The sequence below is a fragment of the Thermobia domestica genome, chromosome 3 (assembly GCF_964235325.1).
Source record: "Thermobia domestica chromosome 3, izTheDome1.hap1.1, whole genome shotgun sequence".
Taxonomy (NCBI): domain Eukaryota; kingdom Metazoa; phylum Arthropoda; class Insecta; order Zygentoma; family Lepismatidae; genus Thermobia; species Thermobia domestica.
Window position 1 is genome coordinate 128,547,121 of NC_137456.1, and position 19,522 is coordinate 128,566,642.

The 19,522-nt window shown below is 36.2% G+C and overlaps 1 protein-coding gene across 9 annotated transcripts in view; it reads right to left on the reverse strand.

Moving 5' to 3' along the window:
* Prosap (SH3 and multiple ankyrin repeat domains prosap) overlaps window positions 1–19,522 on the reverse strand; it is a 474,641-nt gene that overhangs the window by 53,119 nt on the left and 402,000 nt on the right. For all 9 annotated transcript variants that reach the window (XM_081751681.1, XM_081751684.1, XM_081751680.1 and 6 more), the window contains one exon: window positions 16,475–16,655. In XM_081751681.1, coding sequence (XP_081607807.1) covers window positions 16,475–16,655 — 181 coding nt within the window. The remainder of the gene's footprint in view (window positions 1–16,474; window positions 16,656–19,522) is intronic.

Sequence of the window (19,522 nt, forward strand, 5' to 3'; positions counted from 1 at the left end):
CATATAATTTCCCTCAGTAATAAACCAATCTTGTAGATGTCGTAGATCTAAGTTCGACTGGTGGTGAGACCATGATACAATATTCAACTTGAGACAATACTGAGTAATCAACAAATTACTTTATTGATAGCAGAAGGAAGAACTGCACTCTTTAAAAAATGTACAAAAGAGGTTTGATCCTATTGTAAAAGCATTGATCGCGTCTAATTGGCATTAATTACTGCAGTATTTTATTACATACAAAAAGAAACTGTTATAAATTATCTATATGTATGGCATGATTTATTCATCTATCAGTATTCCAAATTAACTAATTGGGAGAGCTATTGGACACATAATACAATCTAACTATGCTGTGTAGAGGTACTAGAGAATTTTAAATATTATACAGGACGCCGGTGTCAGTTCATTTCTTCCTAAAATATTCTGAAACTTTACCCCTCCTTAGTGAAAATCAGAGCAATATTAGTTCAATCTATTACGTTCCATATGTTCAAAATATAATAATAGGAAAATTTATTGTTTTGTAAATCTAGCGTCATTTCAGCTATATTTAGGGCTTCCAGATTTTCAGACTTAAAAAACTGGAACATACTGTGAAAAATTGCAGTATAGTTATACAGTATTCATGCAGTTGTTTTCTCCTGAAATATCAGAATTAATTTAATAACAGGTCAACAGTCATCAAAAGTGAGTGATAGACAATAGATTATTCCTGTTAGATGAGTATCGATGACTAATAAAAGAGTAGATTATTCCTGTCAGTTGAGTATCGATGACTAATAAATGATTATATTATATTTCTATCAGTTGACTATCAATGACTTATAAAATAATAGATTATTTCTGTCAGTTGAATATCAATGACTAATAAAAGAGCAGATTATTCCTGTCAGTTGAGTATCGATGACTAATAAAAAAGCAGATTATTCCTTAGTTGATTGTCGATGACTAATAAAAGAGTAGATATTCCTATTAGTTGACTCGATGACTAATAAAAGCAGTATTTTTTTTAAATATCGCACGAATGATATTAACTTATGTTTTGCAGAAAAGTCAGAACATTTGGGTGATTGATTGATTTGAAGTTAGCGTTTCTTTCAGCGTCGAGGCTATGTGAGACGTGGAATTACAGCTTAACGTGGAATCTGAACATCATGAGCGCTCGCACGGGGAATCGATACCGAGTCTCTGGACATTTGGAGCTTTAAACAATTTTGGAAGGGACAGATTATGTAAAGCCGAGACTGTTCCAGCTAAATCGGAACGTCTGGGAGCGTTTTAGGTATAGTGATTGTGTTTGTTTTGCGAAACCAAAATAAGTGGCTAATGTTCGTTAAGAGGTACTTGTTAACCACACCGGTAAAACGAAACAAAGATTTTCGTGTTCTTTCGTTGCTAGTTTAACAATTTCTTCTGGCTTCGCCTACCCCTACAGCGAAGAGATGACCGAGAAAATGATTGCAGAAAAAGGTAAACTGTTTGTGTTTACACAAATATACTCATAAAAATAGTCTTTGCTTCACTGGAAAAATAAAGAGAGAACGAAAAAAAATTACTTTTGCTTTCGTGACAAACGCGTGAATGACGGAAAACTTGAATCCATGAGATGGTATGTTTAGACACGCGGAGGCAATTAAAGAAGCGACAGTCAATGCCCTACCACCTTCTTCCGCAATCTTTTCAGCCACACAACACAACAGAGTAAGTGATGGTGACGCAACTTTCAACTCGAACTTACCTCCGGCTTCATACTCGCGGCCAAGACTTTTAACGTTGACTTTTTTAAATAGTGACATCTGCCGACTATTCTGTTGCATGTACCGTTTCTTCTTTAGTCAAAATTATCTTCTTTTTTAGATTTCTTTCTTTACATACGCATTAACATGCGTCTGTCTGCGTGTGACATACCAGTTATTCACTTTTACCCGAAGGTTAAGTAAGAGGAAGAAGATTCTCAATGCATTTTAAGCAGCAGCTACACCAAAATTCTATAGAAATTGGGTAGATTATAATTATGCATTAAAACTAGTGAGTAAATAATAACATGAGGAAACCAACTTATTTCATACTTTGGTAATTGTATGGCATAGATTTGTTTCTAAACAATAAGTTCGGAATGCTAGTAACTACGTATAGAAATCTACAACTATTCGGTTATATCCAGGTGATGGTTTTCTATGACATATTTCCCTGCGTGCACAATAGTTAATTGTTATTTACGGTTATTAAGTTTTAAGGAGTCATATTTTGTTTGCCACATAGTTACCGATGAAATGATAATTCCTTTCAAACGAACAGTTTATATCATTAGAAAAATTGGATTGTTTGACTAGTTGTTATGTAGAAAGACATTTCTCCCTAATCAAAGGTTTGTCCAGTTATATGGAAGAATCCAATATTCTATCTATTTAATGCTACTTATTTGAAATGTTGTAGGAGACCAGGGTTCGATTACCCGTGGGAGCTCATGGGTTCAAATTCCACGTTAATCAGTAGGTCCCGTCTCATATAGCCTCGCTGCTGAAAGGGACGTTAAACTCAACTTATTTGAAATGTTTATATCATCCTCCCCCATCACCACTCCTGATATTATTCAGACATTCCGTTCTTGGTTTTCCAAATCTGGTTGTTCCTTAAATTTTTCTTCAAACAGTATGTGATTCCACTCTGAGTGACAAATTAAGCAATAATACTATTTATTTCTTTTCTCTATTATGGCTAAAATGCAGATTTTTTCTTTTTTGAACACACATATGTTACTACTGCATAATGTTCTGGCTGGTCAATGAATAACAGAGCACCTCAATGAAATGCATTTTAAAATCATTTTAAAAATTATACGAGGATCAGGGTTTTAATTCAATCCCTTCTAATTACTAATGTATTGTTCTTTATATTGAAATTTTAAAATTCTATTGACCTTTCATACTAAAAACTAAAGTTCAAGCATAAACGTAATAAAAGTTCAATTTGATAAAGTACTACAAAAACAGAGCTAAAATCACTTAGATTACCAATTCCAAGTTGGCACCCCTGTCAGTTGTACATGACGTGGAATTCAACAACATGTAAGAGGTCTTTTTGTCTTCTTTTGATGCCACCAATCACCTCCCGGAGTTTGTGCACATCTTTCAGGTTCACCCTGTACAGTGATGGTGTGGTTTTGTACAATTGAAAATATGAAATAGAGAGTTTAATGTTTTTGAAATCAGATCGGTTCCAGAGAAACACATAAGGTGTCAAGGCTCTCAGTTATAATTTAATCTGACTCGGTTTTATTGAGGTTTTCATTGTCATCACTCAATTGTTCAGTTTTCAAAAGTTTGTAAAAATGACCAATCATTCGGGTAGGATCAATTTCCAGACACACAATGCCTCTTTAATTGTTCAATATGACAAGTTGTATATAAAAATATCTCTACACTAGTTAATAATTTAGTATTTTAATTGGTATGAACATTTAATTAGTGATTGTTTTTGGGTAACATAATATCTTGATTGTAATAAAATGTTCACTGAGTTAAAGGTATATTGTATCCTTTTTTACGTTATATACCCTTCAGAATTCCATTCTAAATTTATTTATAGTATCGATAATTTTAAATATAGGATGTAAATTAGTTTATATATATATATATATATATATATATATATATATATATATATATATATTAATTACCAATACAAAATGGCTTCTGGTAACTTGTTTGCAAATTATCAAAGTTAATGAATTATTAGATAAATATACAGCTGGTAAGCAGAATGTGTCTGTTGCAGGAACATTTTTTTTTCTCTTTCTTTCTCCATATGAATGAACGTACGTAATTCATGTCAAAGTTCTATTCATTTAATCACATGTTAGAAAAACAAAAGAAAAAAAGTGTGCCAGTGAATAGCTCAATGTATTATAAAGTAGTTTAGCCATTAACTTTTTTTCCTTCTGTTATGGATATGTTCATATTTCACGTAAATGATCCATTTCAATCATTGGATCGATAGAGGAGAATAATTTATAGACATTCATAATAGTCAATCTACTTCCAATGTGTGTGAATTTATTCACTCTCTGTGATTTTAAAATAACGTTAGTGTTTATTCTTTGGAATTTTAACTTTAATATACATATGAAAGTAAAATGATCACAGTGTAATGTTAAGAGTTTCATTATTACACGAAATGTTTAATAGATAACTTTCTTCTACTGTAAAACGTGTGCACGGTAAAACCCAGATATTAACATAAATATTAAATTTTATAATAAGTTACCACAGATTATTATGAAGAAACCCAAACCAGTTAGTTTAAGGAGAATAACAAATCACAGCTCTAAATTTCTCTACACCTTTCTTAGGAGTTAGGTCAAACTTGCTAAAATTAATACGTGCTGTAGATGTAGAGATTTTGAATTTTAAATTCCCAGTGGGCACAAAGCAAATATGCTTTTTTAAATGGACTGTTAAAATGCATAGACCCACAACCACATTTTGACATTCTGTAACGAAAAAAACTATCATTTTTTTCTACACTGTGAGCACATTATGATTATTACCAGAATCTCAAAGAACTACAGCATTTATTCATTTTAGCGAATTTAAACTAAACTCATTTTCCAAAAAAATATAGCAGTGCCTTTTCTCATTAATAGCAAACCTCCTGTTCTATAAGTTTATTTAATATTTTGCAATGATAAATGTATATAATTCTGTTTTGCTTTTGAATTTTATATAATGCAATACGAATTCGTATTTTAAATTATGATCCATCTGATCGACGTTGATGCTCAACCTGATCGGGCTCACTCGATGTTCGAGCTAACCTCTGCTGCATTAAATGGTTCTAGTATCACTAATAGTAGCACGTGTAATGCAGCCGAATAGAGATTATTATAGAATGTTCATCCTTGTTGCTTCAACTTCGTATCGGTTTCAGAGAATCTCTCTTATATCTAGATATCGTAGACCTGCATATGCCACGCTTTTGCACATATCTAGCCATTTCGGGAACAAGATGCTGTACGTGTGAAATTATTACATCAAGACTTCTATCTTATTGAGCATGTTTAAGACCTCTTAGCGCAGTGTGGTAAACTCTTAACTTCACCAGCTCAGTGTATTGTCAACCTCCGAAAGTGCTTGAACAGGAATGAGATGTTTTACCACAGGTAATGTTGGAAGGTCTGAGCCACACCATAGGGAACCTGTATAAATGTTCGGACTAACCTCTGCTGCGCTAAATAGTTCTATCGTCAGTAATAGCAGCACGAGTAACGTAGACGGGTAAAGCCCACATAGAATGTCCATCCTGCGTTGCTTCAACTTCGTATCGGTTTCAGAGCATCTATCCCTTACGTCTAGATGTCGCAGGTCGGCATGTGCCAGGCTTTTCCACATATCTAGAGCCTTTGTATTTCAAGTGTGCCCTCGAAAAACATGTGAAAAATACTTCAACCCCACTCCCACTGCCCTCTTATGGACGAAACCTTCCCTTTGCTTTGAGGAAAGAAGTAAATTGCCTCGGCTGTGTTGCCAATTTGTCATTCAGTCGTTTGGTCTTGGCGAGTGAAGATCGTAGGTTGCTTAAAATGGCTAACAAGACAATGTACAGCGAATACCGTGAAATAATTCGGAATGTTTCAATGTTACAACCCTGTCCAGATCCAACTACTCAAGGATCTCGGCCAAAGCAACTTGTCCCTCCTCTTTCGAGGGAGGTACGGGAAAACACACATCGACCGTAGCGCCAGCAGAGCATACTTCAAATAGAAAGGTTCTAGCCATTTCGGAAAATGTCATAACTTATGAGTGTTTTATTTACCTGTTAATCTTTTAAGGAAATGGAAAGGTACTTCTTTATATAAACTTTTTAAAAAGCAGTCGAGAAAAAGAAATTAAATATTTCAGTTTAATGTCCCATGATTATGCCATTTAGAGTAAGGGAGATGAATTATTAAAGCAAATGAATGATGATAGAAGAATCCGTGGAATAAGAGTGTGGAAGAAAACGGGAGTGCCCCGAGGAAACTCACAGATATTATGATGTCCACCACAAACTTACTTGGCTGGGGAACAAATCAAGGACCCCACGTGCCAAAGGTAAGCGCTCTACCACTGAGCCACCGAGCGCTAATTCGAGAAGATAACTATGCTCCAGATGAAGCGAAATCATTTACGAACTACCTTCTTGTTAGAAGAAAAAGAGGTAATCATCTGTCTGTGACACTAAACTTAGGTCCGTATCTACGTGTGATTTAAGAACCTCTTCGGTCGATTAATGCTGTTTTGAAATAAATAAATAAATAAAGTGTATTAAAACTAAATATTATACATTCATTCATTCATCAACTTGACGAACAAATTTGCACTCCTTTCTTTGTAAGACACTAAGCGTTACAAATGCTCACATTACAAACATGAAAAGACACGGAAGTTTGGAAACAAATCTATTGCGTGATCATTACATTGAACAGAAAATTCCTGTGTGCATTTTCCCATATCCAATGCCGTATATTACAATATACTTCTTCTTCTTTGTTTTAAACTCACTTTCTGTTCTATATGTGAAGGAGAGTAGAGGGGAAGTGCGGATTAAAGATTTCTGCATGCCGTACGATTACTATATCTGTTATTTTTTTAAAGTGTTATTTTCTCATACGCTGGGAGTTATATGAAAAAACAACAATACTAAACATGTTAAGATATAATGCTGTTTTATGACTGCATGTTTATGTGTGTCTCTATAAACTCCGCCTTAATTGGCATTTCGAGTGAAACAATACGTGCAAATTGTTCCAATTAACATATAATTTACAGTAATTTCTAAATAAATGAGTTACCCACAATTATTAAATTACATTTTAGAAAGATGCATTCCCAAATTTGCCTATATGTAAACAACGGTCATTCACCCGTCGCATCTTCCAAAATTCAAGAACGCACTATCATATTATTGTTCTAATAGAGAATTGTAAGAAGTGAGTATTTCTAAATGCTGTATGTGAAGCTCTTAGTGTGAGTATATTTATATTTTTATATGTAATTTCTCTAATTTATACTTCTTTAACTATTTGAGAGAAAGTTTCATGACTTTCTTTCGTTAACGCTTTTAAATTTCCAAACTATCCATAAGTATGAGAAGTCTTATACATGTAGAACGACTGTGTAAGTCTGCCGACAGAAGCAGTTTTTTAGAATAGATTCAGCATCCGAAGAATAGATTCTATTTTCGTTAACTATCTATTTAAACTGGAAGTGGATGAAATCAAGTTTCCGGTTTCAAGTTGATGACCATAGAAAAAAACGGTAATACGAGGTGCACACCAAAATTATGTGCCGTTTTGTTCTAATGTCCACATTTTCTGTCATTTCAGAAAAGCAACTGCCGAGTAGAAGACCTCCATCCTTCGTCTTTAAGTGTGCAGGTTTTGTTTACTAGAGGCGGCAGAAGACGTGTTACTGCCCGGAGACATGGAAAAATACGTAAAGTATTTCAGTTTAACGCCCCACGATTATGCTCTTTAGGCTAAGGGAGACGGATGATGATGGAAAAACTGGTGGAATAAGAAAGTGGGAGAAAACGAGAGTAACCCGAGAAAACCCATGAACACGATGTTGTCCACTACAGACTTACTTGGCCGGGATCGAACCAGGGTCTCCACGCACCAGAGGCAAAGGTGCCCGAACTCATGACGTAGGCACTCACGCTCACTCGACCTCACCCTCACGAAGTGAGCTTGAGGTCGAGTAAGCGTGATGTCGAGATGATGAATGTGAGGTCGAGTGAGCGTGAGGTTGAAAAGAAATTGTGAGCGTGAGTTTGAGTAAGGTTAGTCAAAAAAAATGAAATGAAATCTTTGAGTTTTACGTCCCACGGTTATGCCTGTTAGGCTAAAGGAGATGGTGATTATGAGAAATGAATGAAATGGTGGAATGAAGAAAGTGGGAGAACCCCGAGAAAACCCACGTACACGGTGTTTGTCCACCACAAAGTTCACTTGGCGGGAGCAGGGTTTGAACCCGAGACCCCATGCACCAGAGGTGAACGCTCTACCATTGAGCCACCGCGGCCCCAAGGTTAGTCAAAAGTGGGCACCTTTGACCAGAGGTAAGCGCTCTACCACTGAGCCCCACCACGGAAGGAGGGATTCGGGATTTTAATCTCTGGAGCAACATAGAACCTATTAATAAATATTTACCATATTAAGATACGTATGCAAATACCTGAAATTAAAAGAACTTGGGAGCTTGAACCTCCTCCTTGACGAATTTCTGCATACGCCGCCGTTCGAAACTATGATGAAATCTCAAACAAACTTGGATTCAACATAAACTCCTGGTATGTTTTCCTGCAAGGTTTCTATGATGAAAGACATCCAACGAAGAACCCATAAATTACTAATTACAACGGTGTAATTAATTAAAATTAATTTAGACAAACAACACGTCCTTCACGCCTTGCAAAGACTACAAATGTGAGTCACACGATATTTCTTTGGCTCTCAACCTCGTTTGAGAGCTTATTAAGAGTTTAGGAAATAACTTAAATAATACTGTGCAATATACAAGAATCTCACAGTTAATTATATATTCATTATCATCAATCATCTGCATTCACGGATGAACGACAGAAGGCTACGTGTTCATGAATCTCTTCATCGTGAAAGCTATTTTAAAGGTTCACTGTAACATTTTATTGCAAGTTCAATTTCCAAACCAACGTTATCCTTTGGTTCTCTTTGTAAACTTTTTGATTTCTGTCTGGTTATTCGCAAGCTACGAATAAAGTGCTTACATATTTAATTACACAAATTGATCATGATATGAATATTCCTTCAAAAGAAAAAAAAAACTTGGTAACACTGCGGCGAGAAACTGTTCTTTACCGAATTTGTCTTCCTAGCAAAAGATATTCTTTCACCCTTCTCGTGCACACAAAGTGCACACTATACGTACGTTATCTGCTGTAAAATTATTAAGTGGTTTGGGTGTTACTAAATAAACCTTAACTTCAGAAGAAGAAAAAGTCTAAGTCATCCGAAGCCTCAAGTTACTGATTGACCTGTTTATTTCCACTTCTGCAAAAAATGTCAAAATTAATCAACTTGTGTTTTAGTACTTGAACCTTGAAAATATTGAAAAAATAGGTAGACAATCATAATTTTGCTAAATAACATTCCAAAACGGTAAAAGAAAAATGCCTTAACGTTTAACTTAATCATACAGATGTATCTACCTGTTTATAGCGTTGGGCTGCGTTAATTTCCTAATTTAATTCGCTTACTATTATATTTTGATTGTACAGTAATATTACGTATTTTTTTTTTTTTAATGAATAAAATGAAAGCATCAAATAAATACTCTTTACTTTGTTAGCTACCTGGATCCTATACAAATGATCTACAAGGAGACTTTTTTTTTATATATATATATATAAAAAAAAGTAAACCAGCTTGTGAATCAGGCCCACAACCAGAGGGGTGCCTGGTCCCCCTAAACTTTTCGTGGCCCCTCCAGACCTCAACACAAAAAACACAATTTAGATATGTGTAAGAGAATTTTTAATCACTTGGCCCCACTCTAACATATCCATGCCCCCCCCCAAACCTCTGTGGTCGGTTGCGGGCCTGTTGCGAATGTTAATTGAGTCTTCTAGTCATTATGATTTGGATAAAGTAGTCTTATGCTCTTTAAATGTGTTGTCTATTACTCTAATGTCCACATTATGCGCTACATTCCATTTGTAAAGATAACTTAAGCAATTCTTGACACAAGAAAGATTATGAAAGCCATTCTTATTTGTTAGTAACATGTCATTGTACTTGCCGCGATGTAAATGCTGTTCATGTTCAAAAGACTTAATAGCGACATCTTGACAATGAACAACAAATCAATGTCTGTGTAAAGACAGCTAAAAAGCAGCAGGACGTAGGTGGACTTTGCTTTATTGCAATGTCAATTTACTGCACACATCTCTTCATCTTCGCTGAGTGCAGTTGTCAATACAAGCACAGAATGAGCTTTTTTTCGACCTTTGATAAGTAAAACGTCATCACATACTTCCTGGGTATTGCAGATTTGCATTACGCTGACGACTTCTCTATTTAAGACAAAAGGATGAAATGCTATCCTTTACAATTTATCTGCTTACTGCATAAACCATTCAGTCGTCTTCTTTCCCTCCTGTTTGTTTCTGGACAAAAATCCTATATGTACGTAATCTTTGTGGTGAAAAGAACGATATTGAATAGAATGTGCCAATGATATCATGAAACCCCGAGAGGTTCTTGGATTTACTATCCATGTCTATTTTTTTTAAGTTTTATTTTATTCAATAGGCAAATTAACAAAAGTATTTTATATATAGTTTATATTGTATTAATGTACATATCTAATCCTTTGTGGTCAAGCGTTGCGGCTTTAATGCACATGGTCCCGGCTTCAATTTCCGGTAATGCTACAGTAGTTAACCCAACCCATCGTGAGAAAAATTGTGGAAATACATGAATTAGGATGCAACGAACTCTCGTCTAGAAAGCCAGAATTGCTGTGAAATGAGCCAATATGTTGACAACCATCACCGAGCAAAGAGCTAAATAACTAGCCATAACACTTAATGGGCCATAACCCCAAGGGCGCAGATTTCTCTGTAAATTTGGGGTGGGGTGGGGGGCATTCAGATGCAGAAAACATGAGGATATTAAGACAAATTGCATTCAAATTATGCCAAATATTGTAAATTTACAAATACAATGAGAGAACCCACATGAGCTTTGGGGGGCCCGGCCCCCTCGCCCCCCAGGATCGGTGCCCTTGCATAACCCCAGGAAGTTTGGATTATTATGGTTTCAAGGAGTTTCCATACCGCAAGTTTTAGAAATGCAATATAAAAGTAGCTACATGTTTCAGAGGAAGAGTGATGACAAAAATCAAGTAGAGCCTATATTAAGGTATTATTTCGACGCTCGCCTAATGATCAAGAAAAATCTATGGAAAACTTCGATTAGAATACAATTCTGATAAACAAATATGCACAATATTGCATACTGCTTCGGTTTTTTTTTTTTTTTTTTTTTTTTAATAATTTGATTCGTACTCATGAGTACTGTAACACACAGAAGCTATCATCTTTTAAACTAGCGAAAACACAAGCACTATCTCATTTTCTCTTATGAATGAGGTAGGAAATGCTCTCTAGAAGGGGATCTAGACTAGTGTTGGTATTTGATGGAATGAATAGGTGCTGAGGGAACGAAAGGGAAATTGACAATCACATCATTAAATGAGCATTTTATTAGCGAAGACCCGTCACGCAATCTTCGTTACTCAGGGGAATACGCAATAATACGTCTCTCGAGCGAAAAGCAGGGGAACTGTCTTTTGTATATCCTCCAAACCAATGGTCCGTTAAGTTTTTTCTTGCGTGAAAGACAAGGAATTTTTCTCTAAGAAAAGTCGAACCAAAAACTTAAGCTTCAGGGTACAGAACACAGAGCACACTTTTAAAATTACATAGACAAAACACGCTATAATAATGACAAGTTCTAAGGAAACAAGTTACCTCACATAATTTACATAACGAGAAATCTTTTATTTATTTCTACATTGTTAGTTCGTTGGTTGTTTTGGAGTCTGAAGTCCATTTTAGCACTGAGGCTGTATTTGGATCAAAGACCTGAACAACATGAGCTTCCACTGCGAACCGAACTCGGGTTCACCATGCCATGCCGCGTACGCTAATCATATAATCACAAAGGACATATTGTTGGTTGTTTGGATTGCAATTTAGCATTCCTTTCAGCAGCGAGGCTATATGAGACGCAGACCTACAGCTTAATATAGGATTCAAACCGCATGAGCTCCCAACATGAATCGAACTCGGGTCTCTCGCGCCAAAGACACGTACAATTACTGCATAGCCACGAGGAACTCTAAAGGAGATAGCATATTCCTATGTTTAGGTAAGACTGAAGAGTGACGAGCTAGTTAACAAAATTTGTTATACAGAGTGATTTTTTTTAAACTCACGGATTTCATTTGCGTCTAGAATTTCTAACAGAAGTCCGATTTTCATGCGGTTTATGGCAAGTAATCAAGAAAGGATGGGAGATTTATGGGACCATGTTTACTGATTTAAATTCATCCGGGGTAATATCGGCCACGCCTCAAGAAAAACTGCAAATATTCGCCAGTGCACCTTACAATTGGAATCAAGTGCGATGCGGTGTGAAGATTTGAGTTTTCTTTGTACACAGAAACCTCGCCAAGGTCAATAAGAATAAGAAATAGGAAACTGAGCCGTTGTATTGGGAATTGCGCTGTACAATTCTGTGCTAATGTGTGAGTATAATCAGGACACAGTGAGAATACTCTTTGAAGCAACACGAGTTTATCATTAAAAGTGTTTGGTAAAAGGAATCTGTTGTTGCTTCGCGAAGGTCATTTAGAAACAAATTTGCCTCACGTTCTGCCCCAGATAGCAACATAATATACCTATGGTCGCTAGTGAATAAACTGGAAGAAATAGGATCGCTTCTGAGTGAGACAGGGAAGCATCGGACCCTGTAGGCAGCTCTTGTGGAAAATGTCATTTATCGACTCCCTAGGTCGTCCAAGAAATCTATCCGTTGTTTGTCACAAAAAATCGGCTGTAGCTATTCAACATGGGATTTTTGGGTGTTACCACTAACACTTAATTTGTATTCTGCAATTTCGCTTCAAAAATCCAAACCCTCATTCTCATTGCAAGGTACACTGGAGAATATTTACTGTTTTTCTTGAGACGTGGCCGATATTACCACGGATGAATTTAAACCAGTAAACATAATCCCATAAATCTCCCATCCTTACTTGATCATTTGCCACAAATCGCATGAAAATTGGACCTCAGTTAGAAATTCTAGACCCAAATGAAATCCGTGAGTTTTAAAAGAATCACTCTGTACAAAAATCCAAATCCATATGTGCATGTCCGCATACATCTCTAAACTAATCATAAAATAATGAATAAATTTATTTATACTTGACGATGATCAACATATTCTCATCATTAACATTGTTGGCTTTCTAGATCAGGGCTCGCGGCTGTGATTCTAAATTAAATCAACCTAATTGTTTAATGATAATAGAGACCTATTAACACCAAAGATGTACATGTAAATAAATCTCGAGAGAAAGAGAGAGAGAGAGAAACCCTCTGAAGGACTATTTCTTTAAGCCGACCTTTCATCACGACCGACTTTTAGTGAAACGGAATTATTTTACATAGTTCCACAAAGGCAATGCATCTTTCCCCGAATAATTTCACAAAGGCAATGCATCTTCCCCCGACCGCAACCACCAATTTTTATCAAAAAACACTTTTGCATCATTTTTTACCCTCTGTACTTTCCTAGATACTTATTTTTCGTCAAGTAAGACCAGGGCCGGATTTAATGTTTTGCGTCTCTAGGCCAAAAGCTATTTGTCGTCCCCCAACTCGATGTAACAAATTTTAATACAGTACAGGAAAAAAAGAAGAAAAGAAAAGAAAAACTTATTGCATTAAAGTCAGCAGAACTCGTTATTAAAGAAATTATTACTTGGAGGGCGTTTACTTTAATCATGTTATTATTATTATTATTATTGACATTTTGCAATTTATTTTCGTCTTGCTTATTAAGTTTTCGTCCAATGTGGCCCCTAAGAATGTTGCACACCTAGCCCCAGACCTAGTAGTAAATTCGGTCCTGGATAAGATATTTGTGATGTTAGCAAATAGCATCCTAGTAATGTTAATGGTCTAAGCTGCTGGAGTAACTGGATGGACCACGAATTTTGTCTTCAAAATAACGGTAACAAACTGCATTAATCCGTTCCCGGACCACACGAAATAGAAATTTTAAAATGATTTTAACAATAATTACATTGGATTTTTAGACAAAATTTTTAAAGGCATTTTTAATATTAGCTATGCATAGACATAAAAGCATAAAAGTAAAAGCAAAAATCAAACTAAGTGCTTGCAGATTCCGACAACGAACTGAAAGCGTATAGGTGGCACGAGCGGTGAGGAAACGTAAGCACAAACACACACGGAAAAGAAAAAAGCGTGTTGGACGTTCGGATTCTGGACGTAGAGCCCAAATATAAGCTGAACCCTAAAATTTGAAGGAGCTGAAAAGAAAAAGAAAAAAAGTGATGTCAGAATGTAAGCTGGAGGGAGAAATGAAAATACCGTAATCGTTTACTGGCAGCTTCAGGGAGATATAATAGGAGCGTACATATTTTATTCTATCTTAGACTTGACGATGTTTTCTTCTTTGCATGATCATTCAAATTGACGACAATAGATTCAGTTCAAACAAACACAATCTTAAAATCAAAAGAGTACGTTATCAAGCATACCGACAGTTTGGACAATGCTTTGTTGAATAACATTATGGTGTCTACACTGCGACCAGTTTTTACAACGCAATTATTACATTACTTCAAAATAAGAAATCAGCGCATTTTTGACAGCAATGACAAAAGGTCAACTTTCATAAGGTCGGGAATACAACACGCTTCTATTTGTTACAATTGAAAATTTGAATAAAAATCAGCGCTTATATTCAGGTCAATATGGTAATTTGTTCGAATTTTTCGTTCCGTTTACAAGTTCTGGAGCGTTCGGATTCCGGATGCAAAACTGTAATTTTATAGAACCCCATTCCTTTATTTGAACTTTAATCCCTGATTTGAGAATCCTTGTTAAATTACTGAACCCTTCAAGAAGACAACTCATCTAGATGATCGATTATAATTGAAGACTTTAGGATCTTAGAGAGATTTCACTGATTATCTCTTTCTCTTTCTCTCTCTCTCTCTCTCTCTCTCTCTCTCTCTCTCTCCCAAAACATACCTTTTTCATATTAGGTGCATTGTGCTGCCACCTACTGCCAGGTACTCATTATCAGCGACCTCCGTAGTCATTAGACATCGTGAGAAAGCAGAATGGGGCGCTCCGCGGAAGTCACGGACTTCGAACGTGGTCAGGTGATTGGGCGTCACTTGTGTCAGAAGTCTGTACGCGAGATTTCCACACTCCTAAACATCCCTAGGTTCACTGTGTCTGATGTGATAGTGAAGTGGAAACGTGAAGGGACACGTGCAGCACAAAAGCGTACAGACGGACCTCGTCTGTTGACTGACAGAGACCGCCGACAGTTGAATAGGGTCATAAAGTGTAATGGACAGACATCTATCCAGATCATCACACAGGAATTCCAAACTGCAATAGGATCCACTCCAAGTTAGGCGTGAAGTGAGAAAACTTGGATTTCATGGTCGAGCGGCTGCTCATAAGCCACACATCACGCAGGTAAATGCCAAACGACGTCTCGCTTGGTGTAAGGAGCGTAAACATTGGACGATTGAACAGTGGGAAAACGTTGTGTGGAGTGACGAATCACGGTAGACAATGTGGCGATCCGATGGCAGGGTTTGGATATGGCGAATGCCCGGTAAACGTCATCTGTCAGCGTGTGTAGTGTCAACAGTAAAATTCGGAGGTGTTGGTGTTATGGTGTGGTCGTGTTTTTCTTGGAGAGGGCTTGCACCCCTTGTTGTTTTGCGTGGCACTCTTACAGCGCAGGCCTACATTGATGTTTTAAGCACCTTCTTACTTCCCACTGTTGAAGAGCAATTCGGAGATGGCGACTGCATCTTTCAACACGGTCGAGCACCTGTTCATACTGCACGGCCTGTGGTGGAGTGGTTACACGATCATAACATCCCTGTAATGGACTGGCCTGCACAGAGTCCTGACTTGAATCCCATAAACATGTTTAAGATGTTTTGGAACGCCGACTTCGTGCCAGGCCTCACCGACCTACATCGATACCTCTCCTCAGTTCAGCACTCCGTGAATGGGCAGCCATTCCCCAAGAAACCTTCCAGCACTTGATTGAAAGTATGCCTACGAGTGTGGAAGCTGTCATCAAGGCTAAGGGTGGGCCAACACCATATTGAATTCTAGCAGTACCGATGGAGGCCGCCACGAACTTGTAAGTCATTTTCAGCCAGGTGTCCGGATACTTTTGATCACATAGTGTATGTATATACAGGCACGGATCCAAGGGGGCTATAAGGGCTATAGCCCCCCATGACGCTCAGGTATACACTGGATAAAATGGGCTTCAATCCTACTTTACACTGGATAAAGTGGCAAACTATGGCTTAGCCCCTCCCTTGATCATATCCTGGATCCGCCACTATATATATATATATATATATATATATATATATATATATATATATATATATATATATATATATATATATATACACGAAGGCGAGATCCAGAATTTGATCCATTGATCAAGTGCCAAAAGAGATCTTAAGGGAGAGACTATAGCCCCCTTCCCTTGGATCCCCTCTAATACATACATGTTGTCTCATCAACACCAACAATCTCGAACACCACCCGTCCAATACTACTAGGTAAATCTGATACTTACCTCCTGTTTCCGCACAGTGGAAGTTTGGGTCAAGCCCCTTGGAGCACATTTTGGTGATTTTCTCCACATGGCCATTGGTAACATAGTCCACAAGGCGCCGGAGATTAGCACGGGTGTGGAGTGCCTTCAGCTGTTTCTCATCTAAGTTTAACATCTTGTAGACACGGCGCTTGTACTTAAGCTGTGGAAAGCAAAAGAAGGGAGAAATTATATATAACTGACCTGATCAATATTACATTTAATTTTAACATACAATGAAGGCAATATATACATTCTCTATTTTTGGAACTAGATTTATAGAAAACTAAAGACTTTCAGTCATTATTGTATCATCCGTTTAAAGAAATAATGGATTCGTTGTAAAATCATCATAAAGAATATATTTTTCAATTGTTTTGGAGATCATATGATTAAATGAGATACATATTATTGACTTACGAAGCTTCACCCCCTGGTGTGAAGGATTCCTGGTTGAAATGCAGACCAGAATCCCGCTTGGTTTAGGGGCTCGCACGCTTGACTTCGGTTCACGTGGTCTCGGGTTCGATTCCCGGGTACAGTTGAATGACCAAGGTGGTTCGGGTTCCACTATAATCAGTAGTTCCACGTCTCCTTTAGCCTAGCAGGCATAAGCGTGGGACGTTAAACTAAAACCAAAAAAAAAAAAAACAAATGCAGATCATAAGTTTGTGGTGGTCAATATCGTGTCTGTAAGTTTTCTCGGAGTTCTCCCACTTTTTCATTTCATCATCATTTTGCTTTTCTTATCATTCGTTTCCTATATATAGTGTATAATGCACAACGGCAAACTGAGAATTTCATTTTTTTTTTTTTATTGATTTACTCAACTTGTCATGCCTTCATTTGTTTCATCGTCCATATATTTTCACATATTAATCCTGAAAACCTAAACGAAAAATTAGCAATTTCCTACATCTTTGTTATCATATTAGGCAACCTATGACTTACTTCAAGTTTTGAAAATCAGTTTCTCAACAAGCCGCAATATTTGAGAAAACGCTGATTGTTTTACTCAAAGAGCAATAACATTGTCTAGTTGTCTGCAATTTAGTTGACTGAAGATGAATCAAATTTGGTTATAAGCAATTCAAAAATTACTATTAACACAGCTTTAGTGGGCTTAGGTTGATATATCAAAACGAGAATATTTTAAGAGAGAAACTTGATTTATGTCTCAAAATATTTTTAAACAAATTTGATTTATCTCATTCAATCAATGGCGCTACTTAGGGCTTACATATGTTTATAGTATACTGACTGTCAGTTCTCCAATAACTTCAGCACAAAGCGTACCAGCCTATATAATAATGGAATGTTGTCCTAGTTGAAAGCACTAAAAAAAGAAAAAAAATCTCAAATATGGATACACTTAGTTGCTCATATCAACTTGCCTTATCAAATGTAACCTGAATTACCGGCACTTTAAGATATTTATCTTGCCGATATTTAAATTTGAATAATTTTAGAGATAATGCTATTTCGTGAATTATATAAGTATTTTGCTGTAGAAAGTTATAATATTGAACTTTTATTTTATAATATTTCAAAGAAAAAAAAGCTGAACCTTCGCTGTCTACACAGCACATCATTCATATATGAGCATGAATCTCCTCGTCATTCCTCACAACATCTGTACATGTCCTTTTACAGACACAAGTGAAAGACGTCTTGATAAAAATCGGCAAGGGGTACCATAAAAGGGAGATTATTTTCAATATCTCGCACCGTTTGCAAGATTTGAGCCTACTTCCGGTTGGAGTTTCTAATTCATGTATGACCAGTGTTTTCTTTCTTCTTGCATGCAATATGTAATAAGCAAATACATTCATACACAATTAATTATAATGTCAATGATATATGATGTTCATTGGGCAAAACACTCCAAACAATAAAGATTCATCTTAGACTTAAGAAATGGTTATCCTTCGTTTTTCATTATCATTTGGCCATTAAATAAACCACTGAGAGATATGCAACCCCTGTATACAAATGTGTTGTGTTGCAATGTATAACTCCTAGAATATGATGCTTTACTTTTTTAAAAAAAAATTTCAACACTAGCAGTGTACCCCTAAAAATGTAATAAAGAAATAAAGGCCATGTTTTTAAAATATTCCATTAGAACTGGACAATCTATTTAAAATTTAGAATCGACCAGCGAAAATGGCAAGTTTCTAGCACTTGTGGTTTTTGAGTTCTTATTGTCGAAAGGATTGGAGACAAACATATAAACTTTTCTTGACCACAAACATATAAACCTAGTAAGTCGATAAGTGTATTATTTATAGAGGAGAAGAAAAGGAGAGAGAGTTTCTCAGTTATTGTACTTATTCTGTACCATATTTTACTACTATATTTTTCCTATTACTCATGTAAAATGATGTGCTAAAATAGGGTTAGAATTAATTTTATCTAGTCATAATTACGTCATAATTTTATTTTAGATTTACAGAATGTAGGTATCATTATTATCTCAGTGCAGTGTACGGACTAGTAATCGAACACAAGTCACCGGCTTCCCATCAAACAGTGGTAGGTTAAGTTTTCTGGCGTCCATAGGCACTCTGACGTTAGGTGTTTCCTCCTCAAACACACACCTACGCACACCTCAAGTTGATAGAGCCTCCTGTTTAGTTTTTTTTTTTTTTTTTTTTTTTTTTTTAATCTGCTAGGGAATAAAGAGGAAGCGAATACGATGTGCATACACAAGTGGACGCTTTGCGCTTCAGCAAATGAAATCGGGGCGCTTATTACCATCAAAACTGCACTGCTTTTTTCTAAGAATAGAGTGCAAGTGCAGTATTAGATTAGTACTTCATTCTAAAATAAGCCTATCAATTATATTATTATTATTATTATTATTATTATTATTATTATTATTATTATTATTATTATTAGTAGTAGTAGTAGTAGTAGTAGTAGTAGTAGTAGTAGTAGTAGTAGTTGTAGTAGTAGTAGTAGTAGTAGTAGTAGTAGTATAATACACGAAGACCAATGTTCTCGATAATTGATTTTTTATTAAATATA